General features: G+C 42.6%; 1 protein-coding gene across 3 annotated transcripts in view; it reads right to left on the reverse strand.

The window, feature by feature from the left end:
- prex2 (phosphatidylinositol-3,4,5-trisphosphate-dependent Rac exchange factor 2) overlaps window positions 1–24,935 on the reverse strand; it is a 316,787-nt gene that overhangs the window by 172,891 nt on the left and 118,961 nt on the right. For all 3 annotated transcript variants that reach the window (XM_059645886.1, XM_048529759.2, XM_059645884.1), the window contains 4 exons: window positions 21,971–22,063; window positions 19,762–19,910; window positions 14,478–14,563; window positions 3,646–3,782 (listed from right to left, as the gene is read on the reverse strand). In XM_059645886.1, the coding sequence (XP_059501869.1) occupies window positions 3,646–3,782; window positions 14,478–14,563; window positions 19,762–19,910; window positions 21,971–22,063 (465 nt within the window). The remainder of the gene's footprint in view (window positions 1–3,645; window positions 3,783–14,477; window positions 14,564–19,761; window positions 19,911–21,970; window positions 22,064–24,935) is intronic.

Below are 24,935 nucleotides of genomic sequence, written 5' to 3' on the forward strand. Positions count from 1 at the left end.
CCTGTGTTATCATGAATTATTTTCCAGTTGGTAACTCATAGTGCCATAGAGTTGTACAGTATGGAAAAAGATCCTTTGGTCCAACTCAGCCGTGCCAACCAAATATCCTAAGTTAATCTAGTCCCATTTGCTAGCATTTTATCTATATGCCTCTAAACCCTACTGTTCATGTACCCACCCACATTCAGTCCACCCTAACTCAGCTCAAGTAAAAGTACATCTCAGGAACATTGGCACGCATTCATCTAAGTATGCAACCTGTTGAAAGGAAAGGAATATTAACCAAAGTTTCTGCATTTAAGAGTCAATGGTCTTCATCAGGCTTCCAGTTGATCAAGGTGCACTGTGAAGATTTTTTGATGGGTTCTATGTAAATAGCCTTATACGAATAAAAATTGTATTTAGTATTTTGGACTGAATGAGCAAGGGGCATCAGATGCATTCCCTATTAAGCAAGTAGATAAAACATTCCTTGCATTCCTTACCTGTTCCACTAAGTACAACTTGTACATGATATTGCACATTGCAATAAAAATACTTAACATGCCCAGAAGGAAAATAAAGCACAATGCTTAAACACCATCATGTTTTCTGCCTGATGCTGTTTTTCTTAATCTCTTTACAGTTGTAACAGTATTATGCAAAAACCTCAAATTAATAGTTGCACATTTGAGGTAGTTCCTTTCCAGTTCTGTTTCCTGCAACAGGTGCTCTAACAAAATAATAAGGTATCTTTCATGTAATCTCCAGATAAATTTTTCATCATTTACATCTGTAATTTATTACCATTCCCCATTCAGGATATCTCAAATTGTCAAACTCCCAGGTGATGAGGGGCTGAACTGTCTCCCTTTATTTGTTCACCCACCTTCTTGGTTGGTCGCAACAAGGTTAATTTACAAATTGGCACTACCCCTGTGGTGCTTTTCTCCCAGGCCACGTGCATTTGTGCTTTAAAAGGAGATGATTAAACCATGGCTGTCTTCAGTTAACGAAAGAGAGAGTTCATTAGTTACTAAATGCAATAAGGAATAATTACATAACACAGATTAGAAATGAGAAATGAGTCCAAAAGAAAGATAAATCTGAAAAAAATACACGGATCAGTCAACAGGTTGTTAATCAAGACAATTTTACGTCTTTGTGGGCAAGAATATTGGGTAATACACATAACATCAGTAGCTCAGCAGTCATTTTCGTGATGCTTGGCTTTTCAGGTTAGATGAAATTCTTTTATCTATGACCTTCATAGCATAGAGGAGTCCAGTAACACACATAAACACATCAGGATTGTAATAAGTTTTCAATGCCTATTCTTGTGTATTTCTAAAAGGGGAAAACATAATATGTCTGCAATTTAGGATATAGTCCACAGGAGATGGCTCTCTGTACAAGTCTGGGCAGAAGTAGAAGGAGGCGAGAATGGGGACAGTGGCAATAGTCTGTAATCACAGGAGATCCAGGTGGTAATAAAATGTGAGGCTGGATGAACACAGCAGGCCAAGCAGCATCCCAGGAGCACAAAAGCTGACTTTTCGGGCCTAGACCCTTCATCAGAGAGGGGGATGGGGGGAGGGAACTGGAATAAATAGGGAGAGAGGGGGAGGCGGACCGAAGATGGAGAGTAAAGAAGATAGGTGGAGAGAGTGTAGGTGGGGAGGTAGGGAGGGGATAGGTCAGTCCAGGGAAGACGGACAGGTCAAGGAGGTGGGATGAGGTTAGTAGGTAGCTGGGGGTGCGGCTTGGGGTGGGAGGAAGGGATGGGAGAGAGGAAGAACCGGTTGGGGAGGCAGAGACAGGTTGGACTGGTTTTGGGATGCAGTGGGTGGGGGGGGAAGAGCTGGGCTGGTTGTGTGGTGCAGTGGGGGGAGGGGATGAACTGGGCTGGTTTAGGGATGCAGTAGGGGAAGGGGAGATTTTGAAACTGGTGAAGTCCACATTGATACCATATGGCTGCAGGGTTCCCAGGCGGAATATGAGTTGCTGTTCCTGCAACCTTCGGGTGGCATCATTGTGGCAGTGCAGGAGGCCCATGATGGACATGTCATCAAGAGAATGGGAGGGGGAGTGGAAATGGTTTGCGACTGGGAGGTGCAGTTGTTTGTTGCGAACTGAGCGGAGGTGTTCTGCAAAGCGGTCCCCAAGCCTCCGCTTGGTTTCCCCAATGTAGAGGAAGCCGCACCGGGTACAGTGGATGCAGTATACCACATTGGCAGATGTGCAGGTGAACCTCTGCTTGATGTGGAATGTCATCTTGGGGCCTGGGATGGGGGTGAGGGAGGAGGTGTGGGGACAAGTGTAGCATTTCCTGCGGTTGCAGGGGAAGGTGCCGGGTGTGGTGGGGTTGGAGGGCAGTGTGGAGCGAACAAGGGAGTCACGGAGAGAGTGGTCTCTCCGGAAAGCAGACAGGGGAGGGGATGGAAAAATGTCTTGGGTGGTGGGGTCGGATTGTAAATGGCGGAAGTGTCGGAGGATAATGCGTTGTATCCGGAGGTTGGTAGGGTGGTGTGTGAGAACGAGGGGGATCCTCTTGGGGCGGTTGTGGCGGGGGCGGGGTGTGAGGGATGTGTCGCGGGAAATGCGGGAGACGCGGTCAAGGGCGTTCTCGATCACCGTGGGGGGAAAGTTGCGGTCCTTAAAGAACTTGGACATCTGGGATGTGCGGGAGTGGAATGTCTTATCGTGGGAGCAGATGCGGCGGAGGCGGAGGAATTGGGAATAGGGGATGGAATTTTTGCAGGAGGGTGGGTGGGAGGAGGTGTATTCTAGGTAGCTGTGGGAGTCGGTGGGCTTGAAATGGACATCAGTTACAAGCTGGTTGCCTGAGATGGAGACTGAGAGGTCCAGGAAGGTGAGGGATGTGCTGGAGATGGCCCAGGTGAACTGAAGGTTGGGGTGGAAGGTGTTGGTGAAGTGGATGAACTGTTCGAGCTCCTCTGGGGAGCAAGAGGCGGCGCCGATACAGTCATCAATGTACCGGAGGAAGAGGTGGGGTTTGGGGCCTGTGTAGGTGCGGAAGAGGGACTGTTCCACGTAACCTACAAAGAGGCAGGCATAGCTGGGGCCCATGCGGGTGCCCATGGCCACCCCCTTAGTCTGTAGGAAGTGGGAGGAGTCAAAAGAGAAGTTGTTGAGTGTGAGGACGAGTTCAGCTTTTGTCAGTCTCTCTTTAAAATGGTGCAGAATGATGTTCCCTTGACACCATCAGGTGTGACAGTCCAGGGTTCTTCTTAAAACACAGCTACTGAATTTACACCGAGTCATTTTTGGCTGTACATTCTCCTTCACCAAACCACATTTTGTAATTCAAAGTTTAATCTGTCTGCAATACCTCAAAGTTCTGATACACCACCAAGACACTTCTAAGTTATAATTTCATTCAATCCTTGTGATTGTATTAAATTTTCGATGCACTTAATTTGCTAAATTTTGACTAGAAGACCAAAGTCTATTAGGAACAGCTAAATATTTATTAACTGACAATGTACAGAGTTATATGTGATCCCAGACCTCTACCATACAATGCCTATGTTGCTCACAAAGACATAAAATCTCTCTTCCCAAAATGTAAAGAGAACCCTAATATCCTTAGTAGGCTTTCTTTAATTAGTTTGCTAAAGATGTTAAGATGATGAAGTGACTTACTTGAGACGGGCGCTTGTATTTGCGACAGGCTATCACATGTGCAATAACACTTGCATGGCTCTCTTTGCTGACATTAATCCCATTTACCTTGATGATGCATTGTCCAGGATGCAGGCCAGCAACAGCTGCCACGGTTCCTGTGCATTAGCAAATAAATGACATTTGAACAAATGCTGCTCATAGCTGATCTTGGTGCCTTTTTTTCTCAGACAAATGAAATGAATATTATCAGCCATCATTTCTAGATGCCAAAACAGGAAACTGTCAGCTTCTAACTGATAGCAAATTCTGACATTCGTACGTGCAATGGCTAAAATCTAGAAGGTGTCTCTTTCTCTACATGGTACGCTGTTGCAGTCTTTGAAGTTAATAGAATCTCCAATTCACTGAATAACCCTATTGAATAAGGTGTAATTGGGTTTTTAGACGTCTACTCTGTTACAGCTCTTACTGAACAATCTGTCCTCAACACACTAATTTGAAAAGTCTAGAGTTCACTCTATTCCATGAGTAGATTCCATAGATAGCTAAAAAAATTAATTTTTCTTTTAATGTATTTTCTTATAGGTTTTTGGTATTTCAGTTGCTGCCTCAGCCTGATAAGTATTTGACAATCTTCTATTTTCCTCTCTGAAAAAATGACTAAAAAGCGAAAGATTCTTACATTCTGGTTTGCTGCCCATTAGAATTATTCAGTCTTTACGGCTGATCAGTACATGTTTGTCATCAGCCTGTTTGGATATCTTATAATACATCTCTGGGGCAGTGCATCTAGAACCTTTTGCCCAGCAGTAGGGACACCAGCATTGTGCTACCAATTCCTCTGAACACCTTCTTTGATGACTCCAGTGTTCCTGGATAACAAAGATCCCCAACAGATTGATTCAGGACAAAAGTGACATCATAATATTGGGAAATCAATGCCAAACAGCCAACTATATTTGTGAAAAACGTTTTTCAAGCCAACAGTAAGCACCATCTTTTCAAAACTGACTGAAAAATTCAAGGCAATATACATTTTTTCTCTATCTGGAGAGAATACTAACTGTAAATGCAATATTATACAATGATTTAATGAATATCATTCCTACCATCTTATCAACAATAAAATGCGAGTGCTAGGAACTTACAGAAGGCAATTCACTAAGAGCGAGCATTTAGAAAACTTATGCAAGATTTATATTAATACCAACATAATTCTCTTTCTATCGTTGTTGTTTTCACAACAATTACAATACCTTACATTCCTAAAAAAAAAGACTAGATTATAAAGATAGAGGATGTAAAGAAGGTAACAAGTATAAAATTTCAACTTATATCCTAACCACAAGCCTTGATAAAGCAGAGAGGGTCAGTCATTCTGGTCAAATGTAAGCAATGAAAATGAACTTGTTAATACTATTTTAAAAATCTGGTATAGCTTCATATAAAATGGCAGAATTTGATAGTGGAACGAGTGGGTGAGACAACACAATACAGAGACTGACAGTTACCTAAAAGGCAGGAACATAAGGAACATAAATAATCAGAAGCTGATTAAAAAGCCATTTCATCCATCAAATGTGTAATTATGCAAAGTCTAATCAGAGATGGTAAAGGAAAGAAACCACAATGTTTGAAAAATAGATAATAGAAAGCATGCTTTTCATCTCAAAATACATTTAGTGTCAAATTTTATCTGATTAGACTTTTCTGTCAAGCATCGAAGGACGTATTGTATAATAAGAATGTAGTTTAAATGCAAATTGTTGTTACTATTTTGAATAGACTGAGAGGAGCTCTTGGAACTGTTCGTGTTGATCGAAATGACCATTTGTACTTCAATCTGAGTAGTTACAAAAAAAATGATGTTTTCTAATCAACCTGCTCATAGATGTTATTACACACCTCTGGAACACACGGTACTTGAATCCAGGCCTCCTAGCTCAATATTACCACGTCATCACTGATTGCAGATTTACAAATATGTGCATCAGATCTGATGTAATCAGACTCTGATGTGATCTGCCAAATTAAGACTTGATTCTTGGCACTATGCACCTTTTTCTGCCTGTTCCTGCAGGATACACCACTGAAGAGAGGCAGAAGGTCAGGGAGTGAGTGAGATTCCAGTGCTTTGTTATGTCATGGACTAAAGTCTTATCCCTGAAGGTATGCCTTCAGTCCATTAGCTGATAATGTTTTAATTGGAGCTGACAGTCTTTGAGACTGCACAGCCTCACACTAATATCAATGTTAACCAACCAAACCTCCACCACCACCATCACCACCCCAGCCCCCCAGATCTCCTCTGCGCTGTATTCATCCGCCTCCTTCATACCACACCAACACATTCGTCCAACTCCACAGCCTGACCTCACCTCCCTCGCCAGCCAGCATTACTTATACCCTGGCTCACCCCACAAAAATGCTCGGCAGCCACCGCCTCCCCCCTGCACCACGTCCCCCATGTCGTACACCTCTTGGAAACACTGACTTTCCAACATCAGCAGGCAAATGGGACTAGTTTAGCTTGGGAAACCCAGTCAGCATGGATGAATTAATGAAAGGGTCTGTTCCCCTGCTTTATGACTCTAGGACTCTATCAGGCAGACAGCACGGATTCTGGAAGATTGTAGCGTGATGCCATCCAAGGTGTTGAAGAATTGCACACCTCAAAGAGGAATCCAAACACGCAAGGAGCTAACTCTAGTCAAAGCTATCCTGCATGACCTAAAATCATTCGACACCTTCCAAAGGAATAGACACTAAAATGATACCAACCAGGGAAAGGCAGGTCAGTGGCGCAACAAGTGTTCACACATTAACCTGGGAGCCTTGGTCAAGGAGATGTAGACAGACAGCTATCATCTATTCACAAGGCACCAGGGTATTTCAGAGTAACTTAAGGTTGGAGAAGCTGAGAATTTGTTGAAGTCACTCCAAGAATTATGCGTCTTCACATGCTGCCATTTACTAAGTGCTAACCACGTACACTGCTCAGTCAACTACAATGCAATCATTCATTAATCAACAACTGGGATTTAACTTTGATTTATCCTCACACAAGTAACATTGCTAACACATATGTACCCCAACAGATCCAACTGCACCTCCCAGTCACGAACCATTTTAACTCCACCTCCCATTCCTTTGACGACCTGTCCATCATGGGCCTCCTGCAGTGCCACAATGATGCCACCCGAAGGTTGCAGGAACAGCAACTCATATTCCGCTTGGGAACCCTGCAGCCCAATGGTATCCATGTGGACTTCACTAGCTTCAAAATCTCCCCTTCCCCCACTGCATCCCAAAACCAGCCCAGCTTGTCCCCACCTCCCTAACCTGTTCTTCCTCTCACCTATCCCCTCCTCCCACCTCAAGCCGCACCTCCATTCCCTACCTACTAACCTCATCCCGCCTCCTTGACCTGTCTGTCTTCCCTGGACTGACCTATCCCCTCCCCACCTCCCCACCTATACTCTCCTCTCCACCTATCTTCTTTTCTCTCCATCTTCGGTCCGCCTCCCCCTCTCTCCCTATTTATTCCAGAACCCTCTCACCATCCCCCTCTCTGATGAAGGGTCTAGGCCCGAAACATCAGCTTTTGTGATCCTGAGATGCTGCTTGGCCTGCTGTGTTCATGCAGCTCCACACTTTGTTATCTTGGATTCTCCAGCATCTGCAGTTCCCATTATCTCAGATCCAAGTTTAGGTTCTGCCAGCACCGCTCAGCTCCTGACCGCTTTACAACCTTAGTACAAACATGGACAGAAGACCTGAATTCCAGAGGTGAGGTGACAGTGGCAGCCCTTTACATCAAGGCTGCATTCAACCAAGTGCTGTCAAGGACAACTGTAAAACTGGAATCAGCAGGTATCAGGGGACAAACTCCCCACTGGTTGGAGTCATATCTAGCACATAGGAAGATGGTTGTGGTTATTGCAGGTCAGGTATTTCAGCTCCAGGACATCTCTGCAAGAGTTCCTTAGGGCTGTGTCCTTGGCCTAACTATCTTCAGCTGTTTTATGATGATCTTTGCTCCATCATAACATCAGAAGTTGACACACGTCAGTGATTGCACAACGTTCAACACCGTTTGCAACTGCTCAGATACTGAAGGAGTCCATGTTTAAATGCAACAAAATCTGGACAATATGCAGGCTTGGGCTGACAAGTAACAAGTAATATTTCTGCCACATAAACCCAGGCAAGGACATCTCAAATGACAAGAACCTAAACACTGCTCCTTGACATTCAACGGCATAACCATCACTGAATCCACTAATATAAATATCCTCAGGATTACCACTGACCAGAAGCTCAATTGGACTTACTACATAAACACTGTGGCTACAAAACAGGTCAGAACCCAGGAATACTGTGGCAAGTAACTCACCTCCTCACGCTCCAAAGCCTGTTCACAAGCTATTAGGCACAAGACAGAAATGCTATCGAATACACCCCTCGTACCTCGATGGCTGCAGCTCCAACAACACTCAAGAAGCTTGACACCATCCAGGTCAAACCAGCCTGCTTGATTGGCACTACATCCACAAGCATCTACTCCCTCCACCACTTACACTCAGTAGCAGCAGTGTGTACTATCTACAGAAACTCATCAAAGAACCTTAGGCAGCACCTTCCAAACACCCGACAACTTCCAACTAGAAGGTCAATGGCAGCAGATACACGGGAAAACCACAACCTGCAAGTTCCCCTCCAAGCCACTCACCATCCTGACTTGGAGATATATCGCTGTTCCTTCACTGTCACTGGGACAAAATCCTGGAACTCCCTCCCTAATGCATGTGGATTGCAGCAGTTCAAGAAGATGGTTAACCACCACCTTCTCAAAAGCAACTGGGAACAGGCTATAAAAATGCTGGCCCTTTCAGCAATGCTTACTACCCACGAATGAATACAAAAAATGGCACAGAAGGTCTTTTAGCCATTGAGTCTATGCCTGCAATAAAGCATGAAAGTGATATTTCCTTACTAGGCTTCACCTAGTAAACTTGTTGCTAGATAACTTCACCAGATCCAAGTCAGGTATCTGAGAGAACAGAAGGGTGTGGTATGCCTAACAAGTGATAACTGAAGTGGAGCAATATCTGTGTACAGCAGAATTGTAGAGCATTTGAATCAAATAGCCTGTTTCTGTGTTTTAGATTTAAGATATTAATTCTCATGAACAAATAACTATTCTAACGTATTTCTTTGCACAAAGCCAAAAATCCTTTAGATAGCTACAAATAAGTATTTGCCATTATGCACACAACACTATTAGAATACCAGTAGTGTGCCAGAGAATCATAAAACAAATGAATGGTTCATCTCTCTTGATTGTGGTTAATTCTTTCATTTTGTATGTATTTTGCACTGCAGGGGCCAGCTCTTAATAAAGATATTCTTTCCCAGGGAACAGACAGTTCCAGAGTTGCATTATTTTAAATCCAACCATTGGATGCAACATTTTGTTTTCCCAGGGATTAGAGTGTTGTTATTCTTCTGTCAAGGTTTATGCCAATCCCTAGCAGCTGGGGGCAAGTGGGTACAATTAGAACTCAGGAAACAAACCCAGTGGCAGTACTGGCTTGGTGAAGTCCACTATTTGTGCTGAAAGCTTTAGTTTGTGACGGAGTGCGTGTAGTGCTCTCACATATATTGTGTTGAATCCAGGAGTGCATAGGCCCAGCCAAGGAAGGTGAACCACCAAAGCATGAGCAGTCTTTGAGGCAGTCCATGACAGAGCAGCTCTCATTGAAATTCGAAAGCCAGGATGTCAAAAGTCAAGAATATAATCTCTTGTGACATTTCAATGAGATTTGGTCATCCACACTGTGGGGGACATTGCTGAGAAATCCACACATTTGTTTTGGCCATGTGTCATGTGTGCTATGGGGTGGTACCTATATTTGCCTCATGTTAAGTTTGGAATGTTAGAATATAAGTTATATCCATCTTGTCAATAATAATTGCATACTTGCTTGAGTATGTTTTATTGCATTGAACTAATTATTTTTGCTGACTTAATAAATCTGGTGGAATTTTTTCCGAACTAGATGCAGTCTAAAACCGATACAACTGACCAACTCATCAAGCTGAATACATTTAAAATTTGTTACAAACAATGGCGGAGTGAGGCAAGAAAGAAATTGATGCAGCCCTCCAAATTCACTCATAAAATGATGAAATGTCACTAACTGGAAATATTAACTCTGCTTGTCTCTCCACAGATGCTGCTAGAACTAAGTTCTTCCAGTTTACATTTCAAATTCCAGCTTCTGCAACTTTTTGCTTCTCTAGTCATCAACCAAATGTAGAATTATAATAAAAACATCTTTTGGACAATGTGCTATTCACAATTTAATTCACCCTCATCAATTCCCTATTTATTTTATTATAACTTTATTTTGCTGTCATAGTAGTTTCATTTATTACCAATTTCCACCATGCATTTCTATCCAAAACCTTCCAATCAATTATATGATGAAAGTAAATTGTATGATGGGTTCCTGGTTATTCTGATCAGCTGAAATCATCTTTGTATTGCAAATCACGTATCTAAAACTTCTATTCCAAATGGGTTTGCTTAAATTGGTTTTTCAAGGAAAAACGCAACTCCGTGTTCGTGTATTCATATTTTGTCAATTTATAAACCAACTTGCTTCATCTGAAGATTGTACAGCTTTGAGCCATTGTATTTAGCACCCAGCAACAAATCTCAAAGTTTGTTACACCATATACCCTCTTGGCCACTGTATCCGGCTGAACCCAACAGCCACTCTCTGTTTCTGATTTTGTTGTGTTGTGAAATTAGCAATGGTGTATGTGTTACCTATGCTTAACTTTTCAGAAGAAGGCAGTGAAAAGCTACTTCCATGCAGTGCAGGAACACCCATGGTGCTACTAGGAATGGAATTCGAGAACATTGACCCAGCGACTGTCAGACAATAGCAATATTTCTCCAAGTGAATGGTGTCTGGCTTGGAAGGAAACCTTCCAGTGTTGGTGTTCACATGTGTCTATTCCCTGGTGCTTCAAAGTTGTAGAGGTGTGCAAGGCACAAGGAAACTTAGCAAGTTGGTACAGTACATCCTAGATATAAAATGCACTGTTACACTGTGCACCAGTGCAGGGGAGAGATGCACTCATGCAAGCAGTGGCAGGCAATCCATCACACTTGACTTATTGTATATTGATGCTGGGGAGTCAGAAGGTGAGTTCCTCAATATTCAGTTCATAGCCCCTGACCAATTGTGATAGCCACATTCTTTATAAGGCTCATCCAAATAGGCTTCTGGCTTATGCAATCCCAAAATGTCGGCAGTGAAGGATTCAGCCTGGTCATCCTATTGAATATCATAAGAATATGGTTGAGATGCCCTGTTAATGGAGATAGTTGTTGCTGGGCACGAGTACCATGAGTGCTACTTGTCATTTATCATTTTGGATAACTAAATTTATTATGCGGCTTCCTCCCTTTGGTTAGTTGCTAACTTTCTATCACAGTCCCCAGCTGGTGTGACAGGCCTTTCGAGCTTTGATCTGATATTTAATTACGGGATTGCTTGTCCCTGTCTATTGCATGCCAGCTGCACTGTTTAGCATGCATTAGGTTGCCAACTCAGCTTTATGTATGAGAGATAATGGGAACTGCAGATGCTGGAGATTCCAAGATAATAAAATGTGAGGCTGGATGAACACAGCAGGCCAAGCAGCATCTCAGGAGCACAAAAGCTGACGTTTCGGGCCTAGACCCTTCATCAGAGAGGGGGATGGGGGGAGGGAACTGGAATAAATAGGGAGAGAGGGGGAGGCGGACCGAAGATGGAGAGTAAAGAAGATAGGTGGAGAAGGTGTGGGTGGGGAGGTAGGGAGGGGATAGGTCAGTCCAGGGAAGACGGACAGGTCAAGGAGGTGGGATGAGGTTAGTAGGTAGCTGGGGGTGCGGCTTGGGGTGGGAGGAAGGGATGGGTGAGAGGAAGAACCGGTTAGGGAGGCAGAGACAGGTTGGACTGGTTTTGGGATGCAGTGGGTGGGGGGGGAAGAGCTGGGCTGGTTGTGTGGTGCAGTGGGGGGAGGGGATGAACTGGGCTGGTTTAGGGATGCAGTGGGGGAAGGGGAGATTTTGAAACTGGTGAAGTCCACATTGATACCATATGGCTGCAGGGTTCCCAGGCGGAATATGAGTTGCTGTTCCTGCAACCTTCGGGTGGCATCATTGTGGCAGTGCAGGAGGCCCATGATGGACATGTCATCAAGAGAATGGGAGGGGGAGTGGAAATGGTTTGCGACTGGGAGGTGCAGTTGTTTGTTGCGAACTGAGCGGAGGTGTTCTGCAAAGCGGTCCCCAAGCCTCCGCTTGGTTTCCCCAATGTAGAGAAAGCCGCACCGGGTACAGTGGATGCAGTATACCACATTGGCAGATGTGCAGGTGAACCTCTGCTTAATGTGGAATGTCATCTTGGGGCCTGGGATGGGGGTGAGGGAGGAGGTGTGGGGACAAGTGTAGCATTTCCTGCGGTTGCAGGGGAAGGTGCCGGGTGTGGTGGGGTTGGAGGGCAGTGTGGAGCGAACAAGGGAGTCACGGAGAGAGTGGTCTCTCCGGAAAGCAGACAGGGGTGGGGATGGAAAAATGTCTTGGGTGGTGGGGTCGGATTGTAAATGGCGGAAGTGTCGGAGGATAATGCGTTGTATCCGGAGGTTGGTAGGATGGTGTGTGAGAACGAGGGGGATCCTCTTGGGGCGGTTGTGGCGGGGGCGGGGTGTGAGGGATGTGTCGCGGGAAATGCGGGAGACGCGGTCAAGGGCGTTCTCAATCACCGTGGGGGGGAAGTTGCGGTCCTTAAAGAACTTGGACATCTGGGATGTGCGGGAGTGGAATGTCTTATCGTGGGAGCAGATGCGGCGGAGGCGGAGGAATTGGGAATAGGGGATGGAATTTTTGCAGGAGGGTGGGTGGGAGGAGGTGTATTCTAGGTAGCTGTGGGAGTCGGTGGGCTTGAAATGGACATCAGTTACAAGCTGGTTGCCTGAGATGGAGACTGAGAGGTCCAGGAAGGTGAGGGATGTGCTGGAGATGGCCCAGGTGAACTGAAGGTTGGGGTGGAAGGTGTTGGTGAAGTGGATGAAGCTTTATGTATGCCTCAGATTGACCCTGGCATAATCTCCTGAACACCTCATTGAGCTAAAGTTAATCCCTGCTTGCTAGGAATGATACCGTCATAGAGTAATACAGCATGAAAACAGGCCCTTTGGCTTAAACTGACAATGGTGCCCACTCAGCTAGTTCCATCTGCATGCATTTGGTCCATATCCCTCTAAATCCTTCCCATCCACGTACCTATCCAAATGTTTTTTAAATGTTACTATTGTACCTGCCTCAACCACTTTCTCTGGCAGCCCATTCCATATACGCACCACTCTCTGAGTGAAGAAGATGCCCCTCAGGTCCTTCTTAAATCTGCCCCCTCTTGTCGTTAAACCTATGCCCTCTAGTTTTCAATTCCCTAATATGCATTCTACATTGCGAGAATATTCTATTCTATATGCCTCCACGTTGAGGTGCCAGTATTTGATGCGCTGGACCATGAATTGTGCTGCTGTTGCTGATGGCCCACACCACTTCATGGGTTTATAGCTGTTTGACTTATTTCATTTAGCACAGTGGCTGCCCCACACAAGACAATGGGCAGAAATCATGTCTGAGGATAATCGATATTACCCATAGTTCAAAAATCAGATTTCTTAGCCATCCAATGTTTCTAGCAGCTTATACAGAATATATATTAAAAAAATCAAGTGCTTCTTTCAAGGAAGTAGATCAATGAAGTCAATTTTTTGTGGAAAGAGATTGGAGGACATCTCTCTGCAGTCTGCCGTTGTTTGCAAGTTATAATTGACAATAACGCTTTAAAATGATTGTTGTGTTTGTGGCTAATGCCACCGCAAGGTGGGCAGTATGTGCATGTGAGGAAAATCACAACATCATTACATCCTCTGAATTTCTGTAGCCAGAATAAGATTTCTGCAAGAGGGATTCTTTGAGAATATTCCAGTGATCCCACTTGGATTAATGGAATACTTAGAGAATACTGCATTGAAATTTTGATTTGTATCATTAAACAGTTCAAGTAAGACTAGCAAATGTCACACCTTGCCAAAACTTTCAGTGCCAGTATGTTACTGTGACGCTCTCAGAACCCTCTCTCTGACATATTTATTTACATTTTACAAAAGGAAACAAATAGAGTATTTTCTTGTTTGTGCTAAAGCAAAACAACCTTTTAATTATTGATTTGAGGGTCCGCAATCAATGGCAGTCAGACTGCAGTCTATAGCCACCTTGTGATTGGCAAGGCAGTGATTAAAATGTGTCAATTTTCTTTTCTTTGGATAGCGTGGGATAAAATGGGACAGGTGGATATTTCAAGCCCTGTTACCCTCTGTAAGTCTGTAAACTGAATGAATGAATATAGACAGATGAGTATGCATGAAGATCTACTGCCTGCTCCATTACAATTCCTAACATGATCAAGATACAATCAATGTCACAGAAATCAATTGCATACACATGAAGAACTCCTCAAGTACAGATGGCTCTGGGCCACCATTCCAGAGTTGTAACACACTTTTCACCATATTCATTAATGGTTAATTGCATGCACCACATTCACAGAACATAAATTGCAAGTTTAAAAGCACAGCATGTGAAAGAAAACAAATTGACTATTGAGAATATGTGACAGGCTAACAGTAGCTAAAAGTGATTAACCTTTAACTGGAACCAGGGCACAACTGTTTGATGGTGTTTGCAAGTAACTAGCTTTAAACCTTTCTCGATTTACCTCGGCCAACCGCATGAACAACTGATGGGCCATACCCTCGGATCTGGAATCCAAGACCATCTGCAGAGTCTGGAATCTTTATTGTCCTGTTAAATAAAATCCATTTGCTCTTTATTACAGTTTTCTCACAAACACTACACGACTGAAACTTTTCAAAATAAAGGAATCATTTTAAAAGTGGTTTCTAACAATCTAATTAGGACACAGATTAACATAAAACATTGGTCGAGGCAGCACAAGCTAATTTTGTGTATGTAAATTATGTAAATGAGAGGACACTATAGTGCATGTACAAATATCTTCCTTCATGTTATACTGCTTCTTTGTAAGTCCCATTGCACAAGTCAGAATGAAAGTAGTAATTTGTTTGAGGCAAACATGAACATTTGGGAGTTCAACCAGCATTTCTGCTGGCCTTTTCACACCTTAAAAGCGACCATTCAGAAGAACAGAAAACTAAAAGGCAAACACGTTTATTAACACAAAGAGGGGACAAAGAAAGAAAGGAAATCCAAATGTTTTTGTGATATATACATCCTGGAGTTACACTTTCCCCCCAGCAACGCACTGGACTGGTCAGACATTTCAAAACTAGAACTGGGGTGATACTTCCGCTCCTAAAGCCAAATGAAAAGAAAAGTGAAGACCACTACACTGCTATTTCCCAAACTGCAAGTCAAAGATTGCGGGGGGGGGTGGGGGGGACAAATTATACTGTGGATAGATGTGGAATTTATTCAAAATGTAACAGATGTTAAAAAAGATAATTGTTGAAAATAGAGAAAATACTCAAGAAAAGAGTGAGTGCAATAAATTGCATGGCACTGTTGTCAATGTGATAGATTCTCCCTGCTAATAGCATTTAGCATTCTCCAGTCTACTTTCCCAATCTTACTCAAATCTTGCATTCTGAACTTGACATTTTTTTGTCATCAATCCTGCCCTTCATAACGTGAAGTCTTCACAATGCTATAAACCAGATTGCCATATTCTAATCAGACTTTGACCACCTTCTAATTATTACAAAAGTTTCAATTCAGTGCACCAAAAATGTTTAATTCCCAGGTTGCAAAGACAAAGTGAATCTGCTGAGCTATTGTGTCAAATATTCATTGCCAGATGCTAGTCCATCAGATGGGGGCTTAGGTCTTCACAGACAAAATAGGAACTGGTTTATGACTTCAGGAGGCAGAACCTGACAGTTGGCACTTAAACGAATCAGGAGAGGATGATCATCGTCATCCCATTCTCATTTCTCTTAGTATGCTCAGCAGTCATCCAAAACAAGATTAATCAAAATAGATGGAATGGAGCTCACTCTGAGGAGCACTTAAGGGTCAGCTGCACTGTAGATCCCAATTGTAGGTCTTGCCATGAAACAAAGGCAAATATCCCAAGTAGGAGGTTTGAGTGGCCGCTTCACTTGTAAGTGCATCCGGACCATAGGAGGTTTAGGGGTGATTTTTTGGGGTTTTTAAACTCATGAGGGGCATGGATAGGATGAATAGCAGGTGTCTTTTCCTTATGGTGGGGGATGTCATGACTCGGAGGCATATTGCTAAGGTGAGAGGAGAAAGATTTAAAAAGGACAAGGGGAAGCTTTTTTACACAGAGAGTTGTTCATGGGTGGAATGAACTGCCAGAGGATGTGTTGGATTCAGGTACAGTGATAACATTTAGAAGACATTTGGATTAGTATATGAATAGGAAAGATTTGGAGAGATATGAGCCAAATGCAGGCAGGTGGGATTAGGTTAGTTTTGGGCCGTGGTCAGTGTAGACTCATTAGACTGAAGGGTCTGCTTCAACGCTGTGTGACTCGATGACTCTGTTTAGTGAAGAGCCAAAGAGAAAGAAAGTATAATTCATATATAACAGGTTGTGGCATTCATTTCCCTGACTCATTGAACTAATTGATTCTCCTGTGATCACATTTTGATACTGTGATGTATTTGAAGAATAATTCCAAACTGAAGAAAGTTTTACACTAACAAAACTACGCAGAATATGTCCTTATTATTTGGCTCTACAAAGCATGAAAAAAATCAAATGAGAATGATAGCCCAGAAAAAGATTTAAAGTCATGATGTGGAGATGCCAGTGTTGAACTGGAGTGGATAAGGTCAGAAATCACACAACACCAGTTTATAGTCCAACAGGCTTATTTGAAAACACAAGATTTAAAGTGACAAATTGCACAAACGTTAATTAGAAAAATATCTCCCTTCTGTTGAATTTCAAGTAGAATTATCGCTATGGAGCAAACTGTTCATTTTTGTCAGGAGTAAACTAACGTGTTTTCTCAGGGACATGGTCTTTTCTTATTTAAGTGAAAATAACAGTTAGCTGGGTCATAGATTTCAGCAAATGACAGGCTTAATTGACTAGAATGTTCTAGACTGGAGCTCAGGAATCAATCACCTCCGTTTATCTTCTACTGTTGGCATTTTCCCTGGCTACACAGTTCAGAGCACAAACATGATGGGCACAAGCTCACACACCACCAGTTAATGCTGTCACTTGGTGCTCTAAAAGGATAGCTGTATAAATTCCAAAGTAATCACACCATGCATGGCCACCCAGCTAATGTCAGCACCTCCATGATCCTAAGGTTGGATATCATAACCCTATTCCATTGGATAAAATATCCAAAAGTATGAAATCACGTACTAATACATTGTTAGCCTGTTACCAGATTTATGAACAAACTCCCATAGATTAATCTTTCTCTGAACCTTCCCTACAGCTGTGACAGTATATTCTGCATCTGTTCTATAATCCTGATATACCTAGGTTACCCTGCAGCCATATGGTATCAATGTGGACTTCACCAGTTTCAAAATCTCCCCTTCCCCTACTGCATCCCTAAACCAGCCCAGTTCGTCCCCTCCCCCCACTGCACCACACAACCAGCCCAGCTCTTCCCCCCCACCCACTGCATCCCAAAACCAGTCTAACCTGTCTCTGCCTCCCTAACCGATTCTTCCTCTCACCCATCCCTTCCTCCCACCCCAAGCCGCACCCCCAGCTACCTACTAACCTCATCCCACCTCCTTGACCTGTCCGTCTTCCCTGGACTGACCTATCCCCTCCCTACCTCCCCACCTATACTCTTTCCACCTATCTTCTTTACTCTCCATCTTTGGTCCGCCTCCCCCTCTCTCCCTATTTATTCCAGTTCCCTCTCCCCATCCCCCTCTCTGATGAAGGGTCTAGGCCCGAAACGTCAGCTTTTGTGCTCCTGAGATGCTACTTGGCCTGCTGTGTTCATCCAGCCTCACATTTTATTATCTTGGAATTCTCCAGCATCTGCAGTTCCCATTATCTCTGATACTTAGGTCAGGTATGATTTGCCTGGTTAGCACACAAAACAATACTTTTCACTGTATATCGGTACATGTGACAATAATAAACCAAATCAAATAAGAAAATAAAGATATTGATTTTCCTTTCCTCCCATGACCTCAACAATAATTGATTTCTGAACTTTGTCACATGGCACGGTTAGCACTGCTGCTTTGCAACTGCTTTGGACTCAGTATCAGGCTAGGTATTGCTGATAAGCAGTCGGTGTCCAGGCCCATTTCTACCGAAAAGGAGAGAAACAAGCCTGAGACCATCAGAGGTCACTGACAGACAGCCCAATGCAGCGACCTTCAGTGCACAGTTCACTTGTACAATTCTTGGGACAGACATCATTCAGGGAGGTTGTCAAAGAATGGCAGTAGCATTATCACATCATCTTTACCTCATTGAAATGAAACAAAATTTGTCTGTCAGCTTCTGACAGAGTTTCCCATGAAATCCCTGATGCATAAAAGGAGGCAGATATTCAGGAGTAGTGATAATGGGAACTGCAGATGCTGGAAGGGCCTAGGCCCGAAACGTCAGATTTTGTGCTCCTGAGATGCTGCTTGGCCTGCTGTATTCATCCAGCTCCACACTTTGTTATCTCAGATATTCAGGAGTACTTTTTTTCTGGTACATTGGTAATTTGTGAAAATGGAGCAAGTTTAGCCTTGTTGTATCTTTACATATTCTCTGCAAGTTCAGCAGTTTTGGAGTTCACAAGAGTAGGATTAGACCTGTGGTATCTTTACAGCTTCTGGAGCGAGTGTAGCAGTATTGGCATCGTGGTGGCAACAGTTGTAGGCTCATTGCAGTGTCAGTTGGAGGTCTGGTGTAGGGGAGGAGCTGAGGGCTCAGTGCATTGTCAGATGGATGTCCAGGCTGGGGAAGGGGCTGTGGGCCTGGAGCTGTGTCAGTTGGAGGTCTGGTGTAGGGGCGGGGCTGAGGGCTCAGTGCAGTGTCAGATGGATGCCTGGTCTGGGGAAGGGGCTGAGGGCACACAGCAGTGTTGGATGGAGGCCCTATGTGGGGAAGCAGCCATGACCCTGAGCCCAACGTGGTTAGAACAAGCCTGGTGTGTCAGTGAGAGAAATCCCCGGGCAACTGCAGCATTAGGAGCAAGAAACTCCAGGTTTCCCAGAGAGCAGGCCAAGGTGGAGGAGACCAAGGCCTTACACAAAGTGCAATTAAGAAAGAAATCAACACAGTGTGGAACTGGAGGAACACAGCACATCAGGCAGCATCACAGGAGCAGGAAAGTCAACGATTAGGGTCGGGATCCTTCCTCAGAGCTCCACGCTGTGTTAGCTCTGACTCCAGGATCTGCAGTTCATGGTATCTTAAGAAAGAACTTCTATTGAACTGTTACCTTCATTCCTTTATTTTTCCACTTTATACCAGTAAGGACTGTAATGTTAACTTTATTTCTTTATTTTTCTACGTATACTAAGAACGACAATAATGCTTTACTTTTAACCTTGTTTCTCTATGTTACATCTTGTACCTAAGTTTTGTACCTGGATACTTTTGAACCCATGATGTATGGTGACATTGTAAAATTTTCACTGCACTCCTGTACTTCTATAATTGAGTACAGATGACAATAATGCTTAAATCAAACACATTCTCAGTACATTGAAGTTTTATACTTTCAGCTGAGCAGCAGGAACTGCTGGAATCTGACACTAAACTGAGAAACAGCATCAAGCCACTCATTCTGAACTGGAAAAACACCAATACGTGCTGAGTTTTAAAAATATACTCTTCTGTTATTGAATCGTTATTTGAATTGGATGGATAGCATTTTACTTGCGGAGACCTGGTGCTGATGATAGCACAGCAGCCTCCTGAACCAATTTTCCCACAAAGAAAGCCAAAAATTAGTTATTTGGGGCGGCAATTCAATCATTAAATGCTTATACGCCACATCACTTACTCTCGTGGTTTCGTGCTCAGAAGCACCCTGAGAGGCCTCTTGCTACTGAAGCACTGCTGCAGGAAACATTCGACTTCCTTAAAGGGTCGGAGGAAAACCACATCTCCATTGATAGCAAATATTTTCTTCCCAACCTCGAGACCTGCCATCTGCAAATGAGGTCACACAAAATGTAAAGCACAGATGATTTATACACAAACTAAGAACTGTTAAATAAACAATGGAATACGTTCAGTGATAACAGATTGAAAAGGTTCATTTAAAGTCTGGTTATGAGTACTTCCATGAGTGTAGACAGTCATTTGTTAAACATCACCCTGCAGTGAATGAAACTTACCTGTAAAGTCTACACTTGCCATATTAGAAGCCTCCATATTTTTTTCTAAACATCAATTACAGTATAGGATATTGCTCTTATTACAGGAATTTTTTTTCATTTTCTGAGCACTTTCTTAAATTAAATCTGCACATTCTTTTCATGCTTTTGCTTCCAACAGTATGCTCAGTAGCTGGGTCATCCACTTCCATCCTTCTGCCCAGCTCTTGCAAAACTGAACCTCCAGAGAGCAACCCATTGTAATTTTCATCCAGGCTTTCCTGAACCCAATGTGGGGAAAGCCTCCACCCAAAGTTCAGCGTAAGTGAACTCACAAAGTAAACTGCATTGGAATTGCATACAATCCCCTGGTGGAATAGACTCCCCAGTCACCTTTTGGAAGAATACAGACTTCCAAGGCATTGACAGTCAGAAACTTCCTTGCCCAAACAGATGCTGAATAAAGGCAAGTAAAAGGTACAAATTCTGTAACACAGAATGCAAAGAAGCTCCAATTCCACTTGTCCCATGCCTGCATTCTCATTATTCCTGAAGTACTTCCCTGTGAATTTCTACAAGAACCATATTAAAGCAGTATTTGAGACAAGCTCAGTAAAATGTCGTCACTAATCCCAATAGACTGCCAAAGTATTAAAAGATATCAATATTTCAGTGGAATAATACTAAACTTTGTGAGCAGTACAGTATGGTACCTACCTAGAATACCGATCTGCAGCTCCTGAAGCCAATATAGTTATTTCCATCTTGTTTTACTTACATGTCCCTTCTGGCTGTCTGCCATTCTCCGCCTGACATGCACATCCTTCTGCATCCCCTCATCCTTCCTTTTCATTGCCTCCTCCTTCCTTCCTCATTTTCATATCCCTTCCCTTTATTAATGTACTTCACACGAACATACTTATAGTCTTCACTCCCCATTTGCAATGCCACCGGAGATCAACATATTGGACAACAAAAAAATCTGAGCAACTGAGCCATAAAATAGTTTAATATCCTACTACAGGATTGAAGTTTCAATGGGTGGCAGCACTGAAGCTCAATTTCCACTTCAGTCCAGCATTATAACATTTGTGGCTATTAATACAGAAAGGTACAAATCCTTTGTAAGACCATAATGCCAATAAGAAATGGGAACAGGAATAGGTCATTCAGCGCCTTGACTCTGCTCCACCATTCGATAGGATCATGGCTATTCTGATATTTCTCACATCTGCTTTCCTGCCTTAGCTGTATAATGCTTGATTCTGATCAAGACTCTATCTCAGCTTCAAGTATGCACGTGCACTCTGCTCCCCCATAGGCTCAAAACCCCCACAGAGAATAAACTGGTACCCTGTCATTCTAAGATTATGCCCTCTGGTCCTGGGCTCTCCCATGAGGGGAAGCATTGTCTCAGCATTTACTCAGTCAAGCTGTTCAAGAATCCCAAATATTTCAGTGAGATCACTCTCATTCTTCTAAATTCCAGTCATTAGAGTCCCAATCTGTTTAGCCTTTCTTCATAAGACATACTGGAGATCATCTTAGTGAATATTCTCTGAGCTGCCTTCAATGAAACAATATATTTCCTTAAATAAGAAAATAAAACTGCTCGCAGTGCTCCAGATGTGGTCTCACCAACACCTGGTACAGTTGCAGTAAGACTTTGCTCATCTTATAATCCAACCCCTTGAAATAAGGGCCAACATTCCATTAGCCTTCCTGATTACTTGCTGCCCCGTGTGCTAGCTTTCTGTGTTATATGCACAAGTGATTAAGCAATGCTACAATTCTGCAATACTTTGCAATAGTTCTTGCCAAATTATAGCAATTCAGAATTTCATTTGGCAACCCCAAGCACAATTTTAAAGAAAATTATTGATTGCATGTTACCTCAGCAAAAGATCCCTTCTCGACGGATTTCACAATAGGAAGCTTGTTTTTCTCCTCCAAAGTAAAACCATAGCTTCCATCTTGAGCTTTGATCTAAGAACCATAAGAAGCCATAATTAAGAGGACCATAGTTACAGTCATTTATTAGATAATTAAAAATTTTTATTGCCTGACACCAATGGATCACATATATTGTTTTCCTACATATGGTACATTGAACAAATTATTTTACCAATTGTTAAAATAAGTATGCATGCACATCATGCCACTATAATCACATTTAAATCTATTTTAACATGCTCGAGTAGAAAACCTAAATTTAATTTAAATGTATTCAATGTCTTATTTGTTTTTTTTCTATTCATTTGTGGGATGTGGGTGTCACTGGCTGGCCAGCATTTATTGCCTATTCCTAGTTGCCATTGAAGAGACAATGTAGCAATTGATACAACTTGCTGGGATATTTCAAAAGTCCATTGAGAGCCAACCACATTGCTGTGGGTCTGCAGTCCCATGTAGAACAGGGCAGGTGAGAATGGCAGATTTCCTTCCCTGAAAGCTATTACTGAAACAGATTGGGTTTTCTGATAATCTTCAATGGTCATCAGTAGATTCTTAATTCCCATTTTTTAAAAAAAACTCAAATTCCACCATCTGCCATGGAGGCATTCAAAACAGGTCCCCGGAACATTAGAGACGGTAGGAACTTCAGATGCTGGAGAATCTAAGATAACAAAGCGTAGAGCTGGATGAACACAGCAGGCCAAGCAGCATCAGAGGAGCAGGAAAGTTGACGTTTCTGGCCTAGACCCTTCTTCAGAAATGGGGGAGGGAAGGGAGTTCTGAAATAAATAGGGAGAGAGGGGGAGGTGGATAGAAGATGGATAAGGGAGAATGTAGGATAAGAAAGAACATTAGCTAAGTTCTGGATTAATAATTTAGAGATAACCACTCGGCCATTGCTTCCCCCCAGTTATTCATCATGCCATAATGTTTTAAAAACATTGGGCACAACGAACTAAGGTTTTACAGCAATAGCAAAATGGGGAAGTGAGCTGCACAGAGAGCAGTTTTACACTTTGCAATTGCTATTGCCAAGAACACTGTATTGATTCTATAATTCAGTATTGAATTTCATTAAATATTGAATATTGATTTCATAAAGATTTATAATTTCTAAGCCTCTCACATCTTGTGAATTACTTGAGATGCAGTGAGTCTTGGATTCGGACATGCAATCATTTAACTCAGCAGCCTGCAGAAAGTGGGTTTCTGGTGTTTGCTTTCAATGTTTAAAGGTGGGTGTCAGTTATGCAAGAAAGGCTACTATTGTTAACTTCTGCTTGTCACCAAGCTAAATACTGTGGTGTCCAAGAAATTAATGCTTTTCTTGCATCCTGTAGCATCATTTTTAATGAAGCAGGGATGAACATTGACAACACAGGTGAAGTCTTCTCATTCTGCTTCTGAATGAATTCAAATACTCCACATGTTGATGCAAATAAAGATGCCACTTAATAAAGGAGTTAGTAGTGAAAATGAGAAAGATGCCAATTAAAACAAAAAAGAATCACCATTGATAAAATCTCAAGAGTAGCCATCCAAAGAATTATTTTGACTCCTGACTTATAGAGCTCATTTGTATCGTCAAGACGGCAGTACAGTAGGATGCTCCATCCGGAGGTCCTCTGCTCCTTATGTTATTTTTCGTTTCCTTCTCTTTCTTTTCACTTTTGTCCTCTTTTTATCGCTCTTTTTGGTGCTTTTCCCCTCTTGGTGTTCATCTCCCCATGGCAGGTCTTGGCCTGGTCTCTTGGCGGCTCTCAGCCTGGTCTTTTGGCGGTATGTCAGCTCTTGGTGGCTCATGGTGGTATCTCAGTTTGGCGTGCAAGTGGATCCTGCCTAGACATGTCTGTGAGGCACTGGGAGAGATCAGAGAGACAGCAATTCCAGCAGCAGCGATGGTACCTGTGGCAGTGGTACTGAGAACAGACAGCTGATGTCTCCCCAGAGACTGAGGTAAATGGAGTGCTCATCGAAGACTGTTGAACTTTTAACTTATTCCTTTATTTTCCTAGTTTAAACTATGAAGACTTTAATGTCAACTATTACTTATTTCTTTATTTTTCTACTAATGCTTAACTTTTTAACTCTTGTTTCTCTTACCACTTTGTACCTAAGTTTTTTTTTAACCTGGGTACCTTGGTACCTAAGGTGGTTCCATGTGTGGTGACATTATACATTTTTCACTGTACTCCTGTACTCTGTACTTGAGTAGATGTGACAGTAAAATCTAAAATCTAAAAAAAACCTATCTTCTCACTCAGATCTGGATATAATCTGCATGATCTATCAACTCTTTATCAGGAATATCTCTCAGTAGCCTGCATCTTCCTTAGCCAATTTCTCACTTGCCCCTCCTTCCTGTTTCCTTTGTCTTCCAACAAAAAATAAGGTAAACAAGAGGTAATAGGAACTGCCAATGCTGGAGTCTGAGATAATAGGTTGGTCCAGCTCCACACTTTGTTATCTAAGCTAAACAAGAAAACTCCTGAGAGAAATTCATGTTTAAACATCAGAATTTCTTACCTTCCTTGAAGGCAGAAATTTCGAACAGAACTCACAGATTCAGTCTAACAGATGCATGTCTATCTCTGTGGGTCACTAGTGCAAGCAAAGGTTTCAAACAATTCTTTCTTCAAGTCCAGATTTTACACTAAGCAGGTTTTCCAGGCTGCAGAAAATTCAAAGCTTTCGCCAAAGCTAACTGTACAGATGCAGTAATGTTACTTTTTTATGTGTCTTTACATTGGCTGCATGTCATACTACATTGTCAAAACATCTCCAAACTCTTCACACAATCAATGCTTTATAAGTATAATTACTATTGTTTTCTTCGCACTTTTTGATCACTTTGTTGAAGGACTGAAATTTTACAATAGAGGATCTATTTAGAAAAGGAAAT

This window comes from Stegostoma tigrinum, chromosome 5 (genome assembly GCF_030684315.1).
Source record: "Stegostoma tigrinum isolate sSteTig4 chromosome 5, sSteTig4.hap1, whole genome shotgun sequence".
Classification (NCBI taxonomy): domain Eukaryota; kingdom Metazoa; phylum Chordata; class Chondrichthyes; order Orectolobiformes; family Stegostomatidae; genus Stegostoma; species Stegostoma tigrinum.